Below are 14,431 nucleotides of genomic sequence, written 5' to 3'. Positions count from 1 at the left end.
TTGGCCTCGTTTGATTGGATCTTGCTAGTTTCTAAGATCTATGGGCTGTAGCCAGCAGCTGAGCTAATTGTCACACCAGCTCATCGACAATTTTTGATTAGTCTAGCCATGCCACATGCGGTGGATAGAATAGACAAGGGTCAGTGATTCTGGTTCTGTCGCTGACTGTAGCTTTATCCCACACTCAAATAAATAACAAAGGGCACCTGTCAGGACAGACCTCGGAGCAGTATTATGGACCACTGACTAGCTAAATTTCCTTGTTGAATAGCAAAATACACGCGGCCTATTTTAATCAAGGTGCAATGCAAGAGTGTTTATTTATGTGGTGCAAGGGAGGAATCGAGACTGACAATGAGCAGTCAAACCTTCAAAAGTAGGGGGAGATATATTGCCAGAGAAAAGTTACCTCGGCCTAGGGCACGGAGAGTATACTTTTGGTATATTGAGATGTTCTCCTACTGTTAGACTTCGGCATTGGGCCGAAGTACCCAATGGGCACTCGATAGCCGGCTGGCTCGAGTTCGAAAAAACTGTATCGGGCTAGCTCGGGTTGGCCCGATAACAATATTTTTTTTATTTTATTAAAAAATATATTTTATTATTAAAAATATATTTTATATTCAAAAAATAGTTTATATTTAAAAAACATTTTTTATTGTATTTAAGCTGGTCTCGAGCTTAGGTTTCGAGTATCAGGCTCGAGTCAAAGCTTGAGTTTCGGGCATCGGGTTGGCCTGAACCCAGCTCTCCGGCTGGGCCGGGCCAGCCTTATGCCCATTATACCTTTGATTTTTTTTTTTTTTTTTTTTTTTTTTTTTGCATGTTTTGGGGATTCAAAACGAACAGCCGTCTACCAACTTGGTTAATGAAAATGATACAAGCCTCTCAAGTAAATACTTGAATTGAAAGTCGGTGAACTTGAGAAACTAAAAAGGTCACCTTTTTTTTTTTGTCTCCAACAATTGCCCACGATCTTTAAAGTATCTTCTTATATATCTAACGCACATACTAATAGAACTAAACTTTTATTTGACAAATTTTATGTGAAACATGGCATTTGTTAAATGAATTGTAAAAGATGATTTCCTTTTAAAAATTATAATAATTGTAAGCTAAAAAAATCATTTTCTAAGTCTCTTGCAGTCCTGTTAGAGGAGCTTGCCAAGCATAACAAAATTTTGGCAGGCCATCGGCAGACACCTCGATAGCCAACTTTTGAAGACCTATAAGAGGGCGTTTGATGATAGTAATGTGCATTTTTCTAAGATGCAATTTTAATTATGTATTCTTTTAAAATTATATTCAGGAAACACTGCATTCCAAAGAACGTAATGTTCTAATTACCAAATATCCTCTAAAAGTTTGAACACAGTCCTGCCCTCGAACTAGCGGGTTGCGAGAGATGAAGCCATTCCCATTTTCCTCCTGCTTTCAAGGTTAAAGACTGGTGCGGGCTTAGGTGGTCATATGACTTTTCAACTTAGGTATCGCGCATGCAACCATTTGCAATGTAAAAAAATAACATCCACAAGAATCAAACTGAGAACACATCAAACCAGTTATGGGCCAAATCATTTATCTAATATTTATCTGATTCTATTTAATGAACACAGTCCCAACTAACTTAAAAAAAAAAAAATAGTCAGGTGAATTAATGTAATTTTTTTTCATATATGCAGACTTTGAGAAAATTCACCTTCAAACAAACCGAGCTCCTGTTTTCGACCCAACCGTCTTTGTCCTTCACCCGCTTGGAATTGGAAAACCCTGGAAGGGTCGAGATCCTGACCGGGTCGATGGTCTGTGTACCCGACCCGTATAACTTAATTGCCACCCCTCAAAAAATGGTTTCCCCCCTACAATCTGCCCTCCGCTTCTGCCCGCAGTGTGCTGCCGCTGCCCAAGCTGCTCTTCCGTTGTCCCTTCGCCGGAATCCGGACGGCAGAGAAGCAAGGGCGTAACCTCGTCAATCTTCAGTCAGGTAAACAGTCTCTCTCTCTTTCTCTCTCGGTGGTTTTCTGAGTTCCTTCTGCGGGGTTCTGTCTCTTATATGCATTTAAACTGGGTCCTTTTTCTGCACCTCTTTGTTGGTGGTAGTTTGTGATAGATGATTGTATTAGGAACTTTTCATATTGTGGTGGTGATTTTTTGTATTATATTTTTTTGTCGCTTTCTATCTTGGCTCTGTGGGAAAATTTGTGAAAATGGTAATCTGGGGCTTGAGATTTTTGTTCAAGTGCTTGAGAAAGTCCATACCGAACTTTATCGGAAAAGGGCGTTAGAATTTTGATACTTTTGGAACCCTGACTGAGTTTTGGATGATGGCATGTTCTTTGTTTGTTTAGTGAGGTCGAGACCAATTTGCTGGAGCAGCCATGAGTACCATGAAATTCTGCCGCGAATGGTAAAATTCTTTTTGTTTTATTTGGATTTTCAACTGGTACCTTTCAGGTTATAGCAATACTGTTAGCTAGAATTTCATGGATATTTAGACTCCAGATATGCTGGTGCTTGTTAACCATTTCAATGAACATATGTGAATTGCAGCAATAACATATTGTACCCAAAAGAAGACAGAGAGCAGAAGGTTCTTCTTTATGCTTGCAGGAATTGCGACCATCAGGTTAGCGTTTCCCTAAAGATTCATTATATTTCTTGTTGGACACCTCAATTTGTAAGTTCCAATCTCAGGCAGAAAGCGTTGTCATTTTATTGTTGTTACCATTGTTACAAATAGATTGTAGACCTGTGTACTCTCAGTCTTGCTTACCTTTTGACCTTTGAATAAGGCATCTTCTGAATTACTTTTAGCTAGCTTACATACTTAATATCATCTGTCTGGAACGTGGCTTTAGGAATAGGTCACTTGAAAGTTGAAAACATTGATTTAAAAATGTGGGGTAGGCAGTTTCTGCATCATGCTTCAATGTCTCTAGTTTGTCAATATATCCTACTAGGTCCTGTATGCGCCTTTGACATGACATTCTAACGCACACCAAAAACATTTTGGGATAAGTTGTATATCATATCATGATTCATGATACATGTTTGTGGCTAGCGGACATGTCCAGTTATATTACTGTAGAGTGAATGGGTTTCCCACTACTCATACAACAAGGTTCTGATAGGATCCCCATTTTGCATGAGATATATAAATCATCTCTAAAAGCAACAATCTGAATTACATGAAGTGTCTATCTCCATAAGAAATTGTTGTTGCAAATTGCAGCTTCCTTTCCTTGTAAACATCGAGGAAATCAAATTACAGGCATAAGTTTACAATTTTTTTCTCAAAAACCACAAACAAAAAATAGCACAAAAATTATATGAATTATCAACCAAGTAGTCTGGGACTCTGGAGCACCAGGCAGTTTTTCTACAGCAAATCTCTGAAAGACATTAGGCAGGACCAGCGGTTGTCTTGAAAGCTAGGTGGTCTAATCAGCATCCAGTTGTAGATGTTGGATGAAAATATGAAATATGATATTTCCTGGATAAAGGACCATGTTGGAGGCAAACACCAAATATGTCAGTCATTGCATGTTCTCAACTTGTCACATTTGAAACTGTAGCCGACATTTGAAGGATGATAATTTTCTGATGTCTAATTAAATACTAAATATTGACGTACTTGTATGCTCTTTTTGAAGTATTGTTTCACAACATGTACTAAATATGTCAGTTGTTGCATGTTCTGAACTTGTAAGTTCAATTTGAAACTGTAGCCGAGATTGGAAGTATGATAATTTTCTGAAGTCTAATTAAAATGCTAAATATTGATGTACTTGTATACACTTTTTGAAGTATTGTTTCATGACAGGTGCTCCTAGGAAATGGCTTATTTTATGGATTTTTTTTGGTTAGCGAACAATTATAGACAACAATTTTTTTATTTCTTGTGTTTTACAGTTGCCTTTACATTCTAATATGAACATCTAATGGTGTGAAGTCCTAAATTACTTTCTGGTTTGCAGGAAGTAGCTGATAACAACTGTGTCTATAGAAACGAAATACATCACTCTGTTGGTGAGCGTACTCAAGTATTACAAGATGTAGCTGCTGATCCAACTCTTCCTAGGACTAGAACTGTTCGATGTACTGTCTGCAATCATGGAGAGGCTGTCTTCTTCCAGGTTCAGTTTCTTGCCGTTGTGTTTGCTTTATAATATATTACAGAACAAATTAATCTTGATACTAATTTATGCAACAACTTCTATAACATGTTTTTTTTGTGAAAAAGTCGGCATTTATTTGCATGAGCTTCTACAGTTTATTTTTTATAGGGACTGCCATGTGTGAGATCCGTGAAGTTTTTTAGGTCATTTTTTGTCATTTCGGAAAGTTTCTTTTAATGGTGGAACTTTCGGTTTTCCATGTTAGTCTATGAAATATTTCTCTAAAACAAAATATAGAACCTCTAATTAGTGTATTCAACTTCAGAATGAAGTAATTTTGTTATGGAATGATTCAATGAATTGTGAGCAACATCTGGTCGCCAAAATTGTATATGTGTGATGCTGTCATGCACAAGATCTAGGGGTCATGCACAAGATCTAGGGGAACAGACAGGATTAGATACATGAAAATTATAAAAGTTTAAAGGCGTTAGGGTATCCTTTTTGAGATCATAGCTTTACTGCCTATTAGTAATCATCTTATTGTTGCAGAATGGTATGAACAATAATCTTCACACATCATGTAAGTGTGTAGCTGGAACTTGCATTTGAAATCATTGTGAAGTCTTTGCTTTCAGACAGAAATAGTTGTGCAAGTATACCACCATAGACTTTGACTGCTATCAAGACTAACCATCCATGATCCAACCATCCTGTTCAATCCATAAAACTTGAGAAGTTGCTAGGATCTTGCTTTTCTGAAACTCCAAACAAGGAGGGAAATATTAAAAGACAAATAAGGAATAAAAAACTGATTTTCTTTTTATTCTGTAACTTGTACCATGATGGATATGAAAGTTGTACTTGTTTTCTAAGTATGTAAAAGTAATAACTCATGAATCCTTGTGATAATGTCAGTGAAACTCAAGTACTGGTATTCAAAAGTCTTGCTAATACAAATTCATTAGTCATGCAACTGATTTGTAACTGTTAATAGTTTGGGCGGGTGGGAATCTAGTGAATGAACTGCAAAATGATTAGTAGTTGCAACCATATGTGGTACCTTAGGTTCAAGAATATAAGTTCTAGATTCTACGAGTTTCTATATTCATATATTTGCCGTGACATTTGTCTGTCCTCAATGCTATTTCTCCACGAAGCAAATGGGCAAGGTGAGGCAATGATTGTCAAATTAGTGAATTACACAGATTTCTCCATGAAGCAAATGGGCAACCCTTTTTGTGAGGCAATGATTGTCAAATTAGTGAATTACACAAAATTGGCACTGGCAACTGCTACGATGGCAAGAACTACATCCTTTTAATGCCGAAGCTTATGCATACAATAATTTTCTTACGAGGAAGCCATTCACAATGAGTCCATAGGATGGTTACATTTTTTATTTTTACAAGAGTGTGGGGATAAACATAACAGAAGTTTTTATTGTGCAATTATCATAGATCTTTTAGTATAGATAAGTTCCATTATTGGTTTATTTTTCACATTTATCTGTAAGTCTTTGATAAATTCCTATATTATTAGTATTTTGATTAATGTCTTCTTTCAGGCGGCTGCAAGAGGAGAGGAAGGAATGACCTTATTTTTTGTCTGTTGCAATCCAAACTGTGGTCACAGATGGAGAGATTGATTTCAGGATCATGTGATGACACTGATGTATATGCTGCTTGTTTCCTCTTCTGTGGGATCGTACTAACATTCTCACCGACTGAAGCCAAATAGCATCTGTGGCATGTTTTGTGCTAATTGATCTTCTATTTCCAAACTAAATGGTCTCCTATTGCTGACTAACACAAATACTGATGGTCACATGGCATGTTGTATCTCCCACAGATTGAGCTTAAATGGACATGTAATTTGTGGCACATATGTGATGTATTTTCCTACAGATAGAGACCAGTACTCTGCATTTTTGTCTCCTCTGTTGGTTCTTCGCTTTTGTTTTGGGGAGATTGGAGGTAATTGGTCGAAACCAGTTTTCTTCATCTAATAGATTCTAGTATCTTGAAGTTAAACTTTTGACCGTTTGGAGTTTATGCGCTTCACATAATATATGAGACCACTCGGTTCTTTGCTCGTTTGGACGTTATATCGTTGTTGCTGGTTCCTTTTCCGGTCATCGATTTGTCTAATAATGTTCTCTAGCCAAATAGTTATTATAGGGCAACCACGTGTTTCAAGAGGTATAAAATTAGGAATATAGTTACCAAGAAAACCACTTTCATTCTAAGATTTGCTCCACATTTTCTCGCCACAGGCTTCACACCTAGTCTCTGATCTCATTGTCTCTGCTAATGTAATTTTTTTCCAATTGTTTGATGAACTGTGTTTGCAATGATTGCAAAGAAATGTGAAATGGGATTCACAAACTACGGGAATCTATTCATAGATGGCATGGATCGAACACTGTATGGACACGCCAGATGTTGGGGTTGCTTTTCACGACATGCTCCCGTTCCATGCTTACACATTTGATTTTCCTGTATCAAAGCCTGCCATGACAACGGTTTGGTAATTCACTATTTGAAGGACAGGAAGAAAGACAAATTTCTTTGTCCCTACACTGTCGTTACGCATTAAAGCGATGCGAGAAAGATGTGAGGGCAAGATGAACACCGTACAAAAATATACATCCAAACGGGCTTACATGTTAGTCATGTGAGAGTTGATCAAGAAGCTTCTGTTCATTGAGGACCAGAGAACTTTATCTCCAGGCACATACGTAAATCAGTTATAGGATTAAATGAGCCAAAGTTGGAAGGTGCAATGCTCCATTTTTATAGAAGATGTTGCGGGTGTCTCATAATTTCCACCAATCCGTAAAAGGTCACGGTCTCCATATTAGCATCCACCTTTTATTAATAGCAGGGGCCCTAACATGAGATCCACAGGGGGAGGGGGAGAGAGAGAGTGTGTGTGTTCCGATTCTTTCGTTGATCAAGCCTGCACATACGAAGCTACTTATTGGGCACCTAACAAAATTTCCAATACATGATTCTGACATCAACCGTATCTTTTATAAGATCTTCAAGAAATCAAAATCTTGTGGCATGATAAATTCAAAGTTTTGTTTTTCCCAAAATACAACCATTACTTGTAAGCAACTGACGTATTCAGCCTTGACTTCTACTTAGATATTGCAAATTAGTTCCTGATGTTAATTTCCAAATGAAAGCTGTTTTCTCGACGTCCCCGCAACCTTGGAACTACATGCAACTTTGACCTTGCTGCAGGAGACATACCTTCCATGTTTCAAACCTGTCTTCACCATCCAACGTGGTGAACTTTCCCAAGCTAGTTACCAAAGAACAGAGAGCCTTAAAAACAAACTCTCTCTCTCTCTCTCTCTCTTTATTCCTCCCCCACCCTCTTGCCTGGCTAACATGTACCAGGAGGGAAGGTTGTTTTCTTGGTACTAGTTAAAGCAGCCGCGATAAACAGGACTCCCCAAAACTGTGCATGAGTATTTTAAGCAATTACAATATCGGCATGTAAGAAAATGCTGGTGAACACAATAGGGCATATGTGAAAAAAACAGAATAAAAAATGACCTATTGTTTTCCTATGATCTTCTTCACCCCACCTGTCAGTCATGGACAGCAATCAAACAACGGCATTTAATGTGTTGATTTCACGATATTATCAGCAACTTAATTCTTTTGAGATATTCAAGTTGGAGAGGTAATGAATCCATTTCTCAATATTTTGTTCAACAAAATCCATTAAGAACACGGTGAATATCAAAGACCATTACATAAGCAGCACCACACTAGTACTGAGCTCTCATAGTGTCCAAAATTCCAGACACATTTTATGCTCTTCTTAAAGTTAAACAACAATGTTAATATACATCTTAATATTGATATAAACATAACCTGATAAATGTCAAATCTTCATTGAACAATTAGGGCAAGACAGATGACCTTTGGCTGAACAACCAGGACAAGGTTTTGAACTTGACGCTGTATTTCCAAGTGGTACTAAGATATCATTGACCATACTGAAGGACACTGCCTGGATTACACCCTGTCCTCTACATTTTGAACATGCAATTACTTTAAGATCACCGCATCTCGTGCACATACCTAAAGAGCTGCACATAGCATGAAGCAAACATTAACATATGGAACCATAGTTAGTTGCCTTCATTCCAATGAAACAGAAGCAACATGAACGTGAGGTGTCTCTACGGTGTTCAGTTATTGCTATTTGCTAATAAAAGGAGGAGACAGTATATGATAAATATATAACATTTTCTACTAAGGAGGCTATTGCTTAAAGAATACTATAGTCCGTAGACCAAAGAGAGGTGCAGAATGATTCACTTAAAAGGAATTAGATACTGTAATGAGGTGAACAAAATCCTTTGGCCACCATCTGTCTTCACGGCTTCTAAATTTACCACAACAATACCTTCGAGGGTAAAAACACAACTTTTGTAGCATCTGTAGTGTTATGTGTCGTTCAGTCACTACACACAGGTGGACTGGTATGGAAAGCAAAAAATGAGAGGTTCTTCTGGAACTATATACAGCGCTAGGTGGGCCTAGGCAGTGGACCTTCCAAAAGAACTATTTAAAATAGAAATTAATTTGTCATTTTTCATACTTGCACAATAAGGCGTCAAGGCTTAGAATGTCAGTATGAACTTTTTTCTCTTTTCTGATCAACCCAATTTGCTAACCACCATGAAAGGTCTGAGTAGAACATTTTTGGTATTGATGAAGCTTCTAATCCCATATGCATCCATTCTTTCAAAGGAATACTCATCATATTGTATGGGTAGAGATTTTAGCACTACTGTTACCATCGGATAGTTGCAGTAAAACATTCTGAACATGCTCTGGTTCCAAAAAAGCAATACTCCTTTAGGCAAAGGGCACGAACTGAAAATGTTCTGTAGCCAATTCGACAGCATATATGCTAACTCCCAAACTGGTAAAACATGATACTTAACACAAAATTAGTCTAATGAAAGTCCACAAAGCTCTACCTACGTCAGGTACGACAGCTACTTCAAATTCCACAAGCAGCTCAAACTTGTCACTTGGTCTAAGCAAATTACCACTTTCTTCATGCTACTCATGATAGAACCCTTTTGAGCAGAGTTTTAACAACCTGTATAATCAATGTCCTTGAAGAAATCTGTATGTAATTTGATTCTGTTAAGACAGGAGAACTACACTAAGCGACGAAAACGCGCATGAAGCATTACATGCAAAATCATCTTAACAACTGGTAAGAATTTGAAATGGAATTTTGACCACAAGTACTGCTAGCTAACGAATAGAAAACATTCTCGATTAACTAGTTCCAATCCTTCTTGAAGAATAGGATATCTTGGACCACCATGGTTTCACATGGCAAGAATTTGAGAGCCAAGACAGTTCGAATACTGGCCCTCTGAAATTCTTAAACGCAAAACACCAATCCATAACAAGTAGAAGAACCAAAACACAGAACAAAGTGATTGAAGGTGGAGGTTCTACCCCCTCTGCGAAGACGCAATGAAGGCGTCAATCTTAGGAGCGGCCATGGTGGCCAGAAACAGAAGGGCACCGACACCCAGCCCGGCTGCCTCGCTTGCCGTTGTGCCCTCCATCACTGGTTTCCCTTCCCTCTCTGTGGCGGGCGACCTCTGCTCCCAGACCTTTATCCAAAACCTTGCCCCTGATTTTCGCGCCTTAACAGATGCAGTTTATTCATTGAGCGGAACGACACGGCGAAGCCAACCGTTTCTCCGGTAAACAGGTCGGCTCGTTTTAAAATATGGTCATATTATAAAAAAAATTAGTAAATAATAAATAACCCCTCCACTTTTAAAATTTAACAAACACGCATTCAAGTTTTGATAGAAAATTTTCACAAACCTGCTTATTGAAGAAAATATTAAGTTTTGACGTAAAATGACAATTGTACCCCTTTAGAAGGCAAAATCTTTTAATCAATCAATGGAAAAGCTGTTCTTAGGAAAGGTACTTTTGCCACTTAATATAAAAATAGAAAAGAATGTGTTGTTCACCAAGCGGCTCTTTGAGTCTCTTTTAAAACTCAAGTGCCCCCTATTTTTTAACTTTTCTACATTTGAGCTGTGATTGCTAAACTATTAAGCACCCTTTTGTTTTTTTCTCCTTATCAAAGATAAGACTCAGCTTCAAATTATATATATAAATAAATAAATAAATAAATAAATAAATAAATAAATAAATAAATAAATAAATAAATATATATATATATATATATATATATATATATATATATATATATATATATATATATATATATATAATTATAATTTGAAGGGTGTAAACAATTCTTTGACGTTATTATCCAAAGATCCATCTAGTGGTGACATTATCTCCCTTGTGAAGAGATTGGGCCATCGTGGAGGATGAAGATTTGACCTTTTGAAGGAAGTCAATGTTGATGAGATTAAATTGCTATTTTTGGATATTTTATACTAATATGTAATTTGAATTGGATAATCAAATCCAAATCAAAGTAAATGAGAGATGGATAAGTGTGGTAGGTCCTTTTAGCTTCCCCAAAAATTTTGGAAGCCGTGATCTTTTTTTGAAAAATAAAAAAAAATGCTTTTGATTCAAAAGTTTCTTCTTTTTACTGACTAAGGACATTTTGGTCATTACATATTCTGGTGCACAATTCTCAAATCAAAATTTCAATTGAAAATGAAACTAAAATTTTCATTCCAATTTCATCCAATCCTAATTCTTACCTGTGTTTGATAACTTGGAATCTTCGATTTCAGAATTAAAATGTGATTTAAATGAAATTTCACAATTTTAGAATTGAAAGATCGTTGGATTCACTCTACCAAGTAATTTAAAAATCCAATAAAAGAAATTATGATACAAATATTATAAAAATAATATTGAAACAACATGATGGTAGCTTGTCATCGAGAATTTATTTACTAGTATTTATATGTTACAACCTCAAAAAAAAAATCGAATATATAAAAGGAAGTACAAAAAATATTGGACAACAATCAACAATCAAATATTACTGAATTTCACAAAAAAAAAAAACAAAAACAAATTGCAATGATAAGAGAAAAAAACAGTTTCTAACTTACAATAACCACTCTCGATCATTATCCAAACAAAAACATAAAAAATACTCAGATCCATGCACACAATTGATGTCGTAACCGTCCCTCCAAAGCAGCATTAATTGAGAAAGAGACATTGAGGACAAGAAAGATGCCTTGTTAGGTGGCATTTTTAAATTCCCAGTTAAATTGGGAAGGTAACATTTTTTAGTTTACATTCGTATCTTAATTCTTAATTATATTCTAGAGTAATTCTTAATTATATTCTAGAGTATCTCTTGCAATAAGAATAAGAGTGATCCCTATTATCGATGCTATTTTTTTATTCATGCTTGCATTTTATTTTTAATTTTATAACATTATATTCCTTTGTCTTAAGGTGGTAGAGCGCAACATGCAATAACATGCAATTAAAATGTACACCTCTTATTAGAGACACAAATAATTGGTTATTTATAACCGTCTTTCTCATCATCCCTCAAATATCAAACACACATTCCCTTTGCTATCATTTTATTTTACCCGTTCGTTGGTACAGGTGGGGCAAATTGATCAGTTCTATTTCTTTCTCAGAACATGTTCATGCAAAAAAATTCTGAGCCTCAAAAATTTTGAAAAGCTATGTAGAACAGATGAATACAATTATTGGGGATTGGTCGTTACACTCTTGGTGAGCGCGGTTGTGTCCTTGTAGTTCGTGCTCGAGGTCCGATGGATTCGGAGATGGAGTTAGGAATTAGATCGGGCCGTGGCTCTCATGTGCTGCCTGAAAAGACGATCGTTCAACCAACGCTCGGAGATGATCCGACGGTGCCTCCATCGGAGAATCAGTTAGTAGTCGATGGAGAAATGCCTGGGGCTGGGGATTCAGTTGTGGATGGGTGCAGGCCCGGTTGGGCCAAAATTGCAGAAAAAGTAGAAGAGGACGACGATCTAGCGGATCTCCCGGACCTGCCTATCGTGGAACAGGACGGAAGGAAGGCCTTGTTCATATCAGGGGAAGCCCACGGGCGTATGCTTCAACCGTTCGAATGGACGGCAATTGCGACCCTTTTGGGCGGTAACCCTCGGTTCAAAATGGACTATGCATCCATTTTTGCTTCTCTCAGGAAGCAGTGGTTTGCGTCTGATATCAGGCAAGTTCGGTTCACCGCCGTTGGAGAGGGTACATTCCTCGTGAGGCTTTCCTGCGAGGAGGATTTGCAGAAGGTGTTGACCCCAGGGGCGTGGTGGATAGGCCGCAAAGTGCTCGTTGCTAACCGCTGGAAACCGGGCCAACCATATAAGATGGAGCCATCTAGTCGAGTGCAGCTGTGGATGCGACTTCCCGAGCTCCCGCTGGGTCTTCGGAACGGCAAGGTTTTCTCAGGCATCGCGACAATGTTGGGGGCAAGATTTATCATGGCGGACGCCTTCACGAGGGGTTTCGACTACAAGGGGTTTGCCAGAATCCTCATTGATGTTCCTCTGGATTTTGATCCTCTTCCATCGGTGGAGTTGATGTAACAGAGTGGGGTCAGGGTAGAACAGTCGATAGAGTATGAGGGCACGATCCTCTTCTGCAGGGCCTGCGGAGCAACTTCCCACGAAAACGGGGCGTGCAGGAAGGAGGAGGAGGAGGATGAGGATACTCCGAAGGACGGAGGGGCCCATGTCAATCTCGTCAAACGCAAACCAGCGGTGAAACAGAGATCCAAGACCGCAGTCAAGCAGAACCCCAACGGGAGATTCAAGGCGTTAAAAGTGGATGAAAAAAGGCCGAATGCAACAGAGGTGAGCTTTCCTGAAACAGCTTTCTCGTTGTTTGATCTAGCAAGCTACTGGTTCTCCATGGATGCTAATAAACCTATCACGCATAGCTTGATTTGGTTGGTAAGTCCATGAGATTTATTTGTCATTTCAATATTTATATCATAACCAAAATTTTTTATTGTTACATAAAATGCATGATATAAATGATGACGGGAAAAGGCATGCATGTATGAAGTATAAACACATTGTGGTGCCTTATAAATTAGACATATACAGCATTTGAGTGCAAGTATCGTGATAAAAAATTTATGAAGTCATAATGTGAAACATATAATATATATCGTGATGAAAAACATGTGTAAACACCTGGTGATGCCTTAATTAACATATAGAGCATGTGAATATCATGTTATAGCATGCATGAATCATGATAAACATCCATACGCACGCGGCAATGGAAATCAGAGAAATATGAAAAAAACTTAGCATTATAAAATGCATAATAATGCATATATATTAGTGATTGAATTTATCGAATACCTGTTTATAGAAAAATAATAAATTATGTGTATGCAGTGATTGAATTTCAAAGTACTGTATTCATCTTAAAGAGAAATTAGCATTGTTTTAGCATGATGGCGGCAACAAGATCATAATTTTTTCTGCCCTTATATGGCCAAAGGAGAAATGTTCTGCAAACCTAAATTAAAGGACACTGGAAGCCTTCATTCTGGTACAAACTTCTATCATTAATATGTGTTGCCATTAATGTCTTGTGCTTAACCTCTATATATCTAGTTGTTTTGCTTAAGAGTGGTGGTGCTCTTCCAATTGGTACATGCCTCCTGTCCTTCAGCCATTATTCTCATTTTCAGGACGAAGTAGAGCTCTCATCGGCGCCACCAAAACGGAGCTGCTTTGAATTCGACGGGTTCATTAGTTTTAGGGGTGAAGATACCCGAAAAGGCTTCACCAGCCATCTGTACAAGGAACTGGAACGTCGTGGCGTACACATCTTCATTGACAATGTAGGCTTGAAACAGGGGAAAAAAATCAGCGATCTGTTCAAGCACATAGAAGGGTCGAATATATTTGTGCCGGTCTTCTCCGAAAACTATGCATACTCCAAATGGTGTCTTGAGGAGATAACTAAGATGGTGGAGATCAACAAAAAGGAAGGGGCAAAGAGGCCCATAATTCCCATATTCTATGATGTTAATCCTTCTGACCTCAAGTATTCCACGGCATCGTTTGGAAAGGCTTTAAAGAAGCATCTAGACAACAAGGAATTGGACGAGGAGCAGATCAAATAGTGGAAGGGCGCCCTAACAGAAGCAGGAAATCTTTCTGGATACAATCTTTCCAAAAACGAAGAGTATCTCTCTCTCTCTCTCTCTCTCTCTCTGTGTGTGTGTGTGTGTGTGTGTGTGTGTGTGTGTTTGTTCCAATCATAGTCACTAAAAGCCCGTCC

General features: G+C 37.8%; 1 protein-coding gene and 1 long non-coding RNA gene across 2 annotated transcripts; one reads left to right on the top strand and one right to left on the bottom strand.

Annotated features, from left to right (window-relative positions):
- Positions 1 to 1,789: 1,789 nt before the first annotated feature.
- LOC116257448 (DNA-directed RNA polymerases II, IV and V subunit 9A) lies at positions 1,790 to 6,003 on the top strand. The gene is made up of 5 exons (XM_031634215.2): positions 1,790 to 1,984; positions 2,349 to 2,407; positions 2,551 to 2,626; positions 3,978 to 4,136; positions 5,686 to 6,003. The coding sequence occupies exons 2-5, from the start codon at positions 2,379 to 2,381 to the stop codon at positions 5,764 to 5,766; spliced, it is 345 nt and encodes a 114-aa protein (XP_031490075.1). The 5' UTR covers positions 1,790 to 1,984; positions 2,349 to 2,378; the 3' UTR covers positions 5,767 to 6,003.
- A 1,867-nt stretch (positions 6,004 to 7,870) lies between these two features.
- Positions 7,871 to 9,858, bottom strand: LOC126410219 (uncharacterized). The gene is made up of 2 exons (XR_007573834.1): positions 9,626 to 9,858; positions 7,871 to 8,229 (listed from the first exon to the last, which is right to left on the bottom strand). It is a non-coding gene; the product is annotated as an uncharacterized LOC126410219 (long non-coding RNA).
- Positions 9,859 to 14,431: the final 4,573 nt, after the last annotated feature.

Source organism: Nymphaea colorata, chromosome 7 (assembly GCF_008831285.2).
Source record: "Nymphaea colorata isolate Beijing-Zhang1983 chromosome 7, ASM883128v2, whole genome shotgun sequence".
NCBI lineage: Eukaryota > Viridiplantae > Streptophyta > Magnoliopsida > Nymphaeales > Nymphaeaceae > Nymphaea > Nymphaea colorata.
The sequence above is the reverse complement of the archived record's forward strand: the minus strand, read 5'-3'. Positions and strand labels throughout refer to the sequence as shown.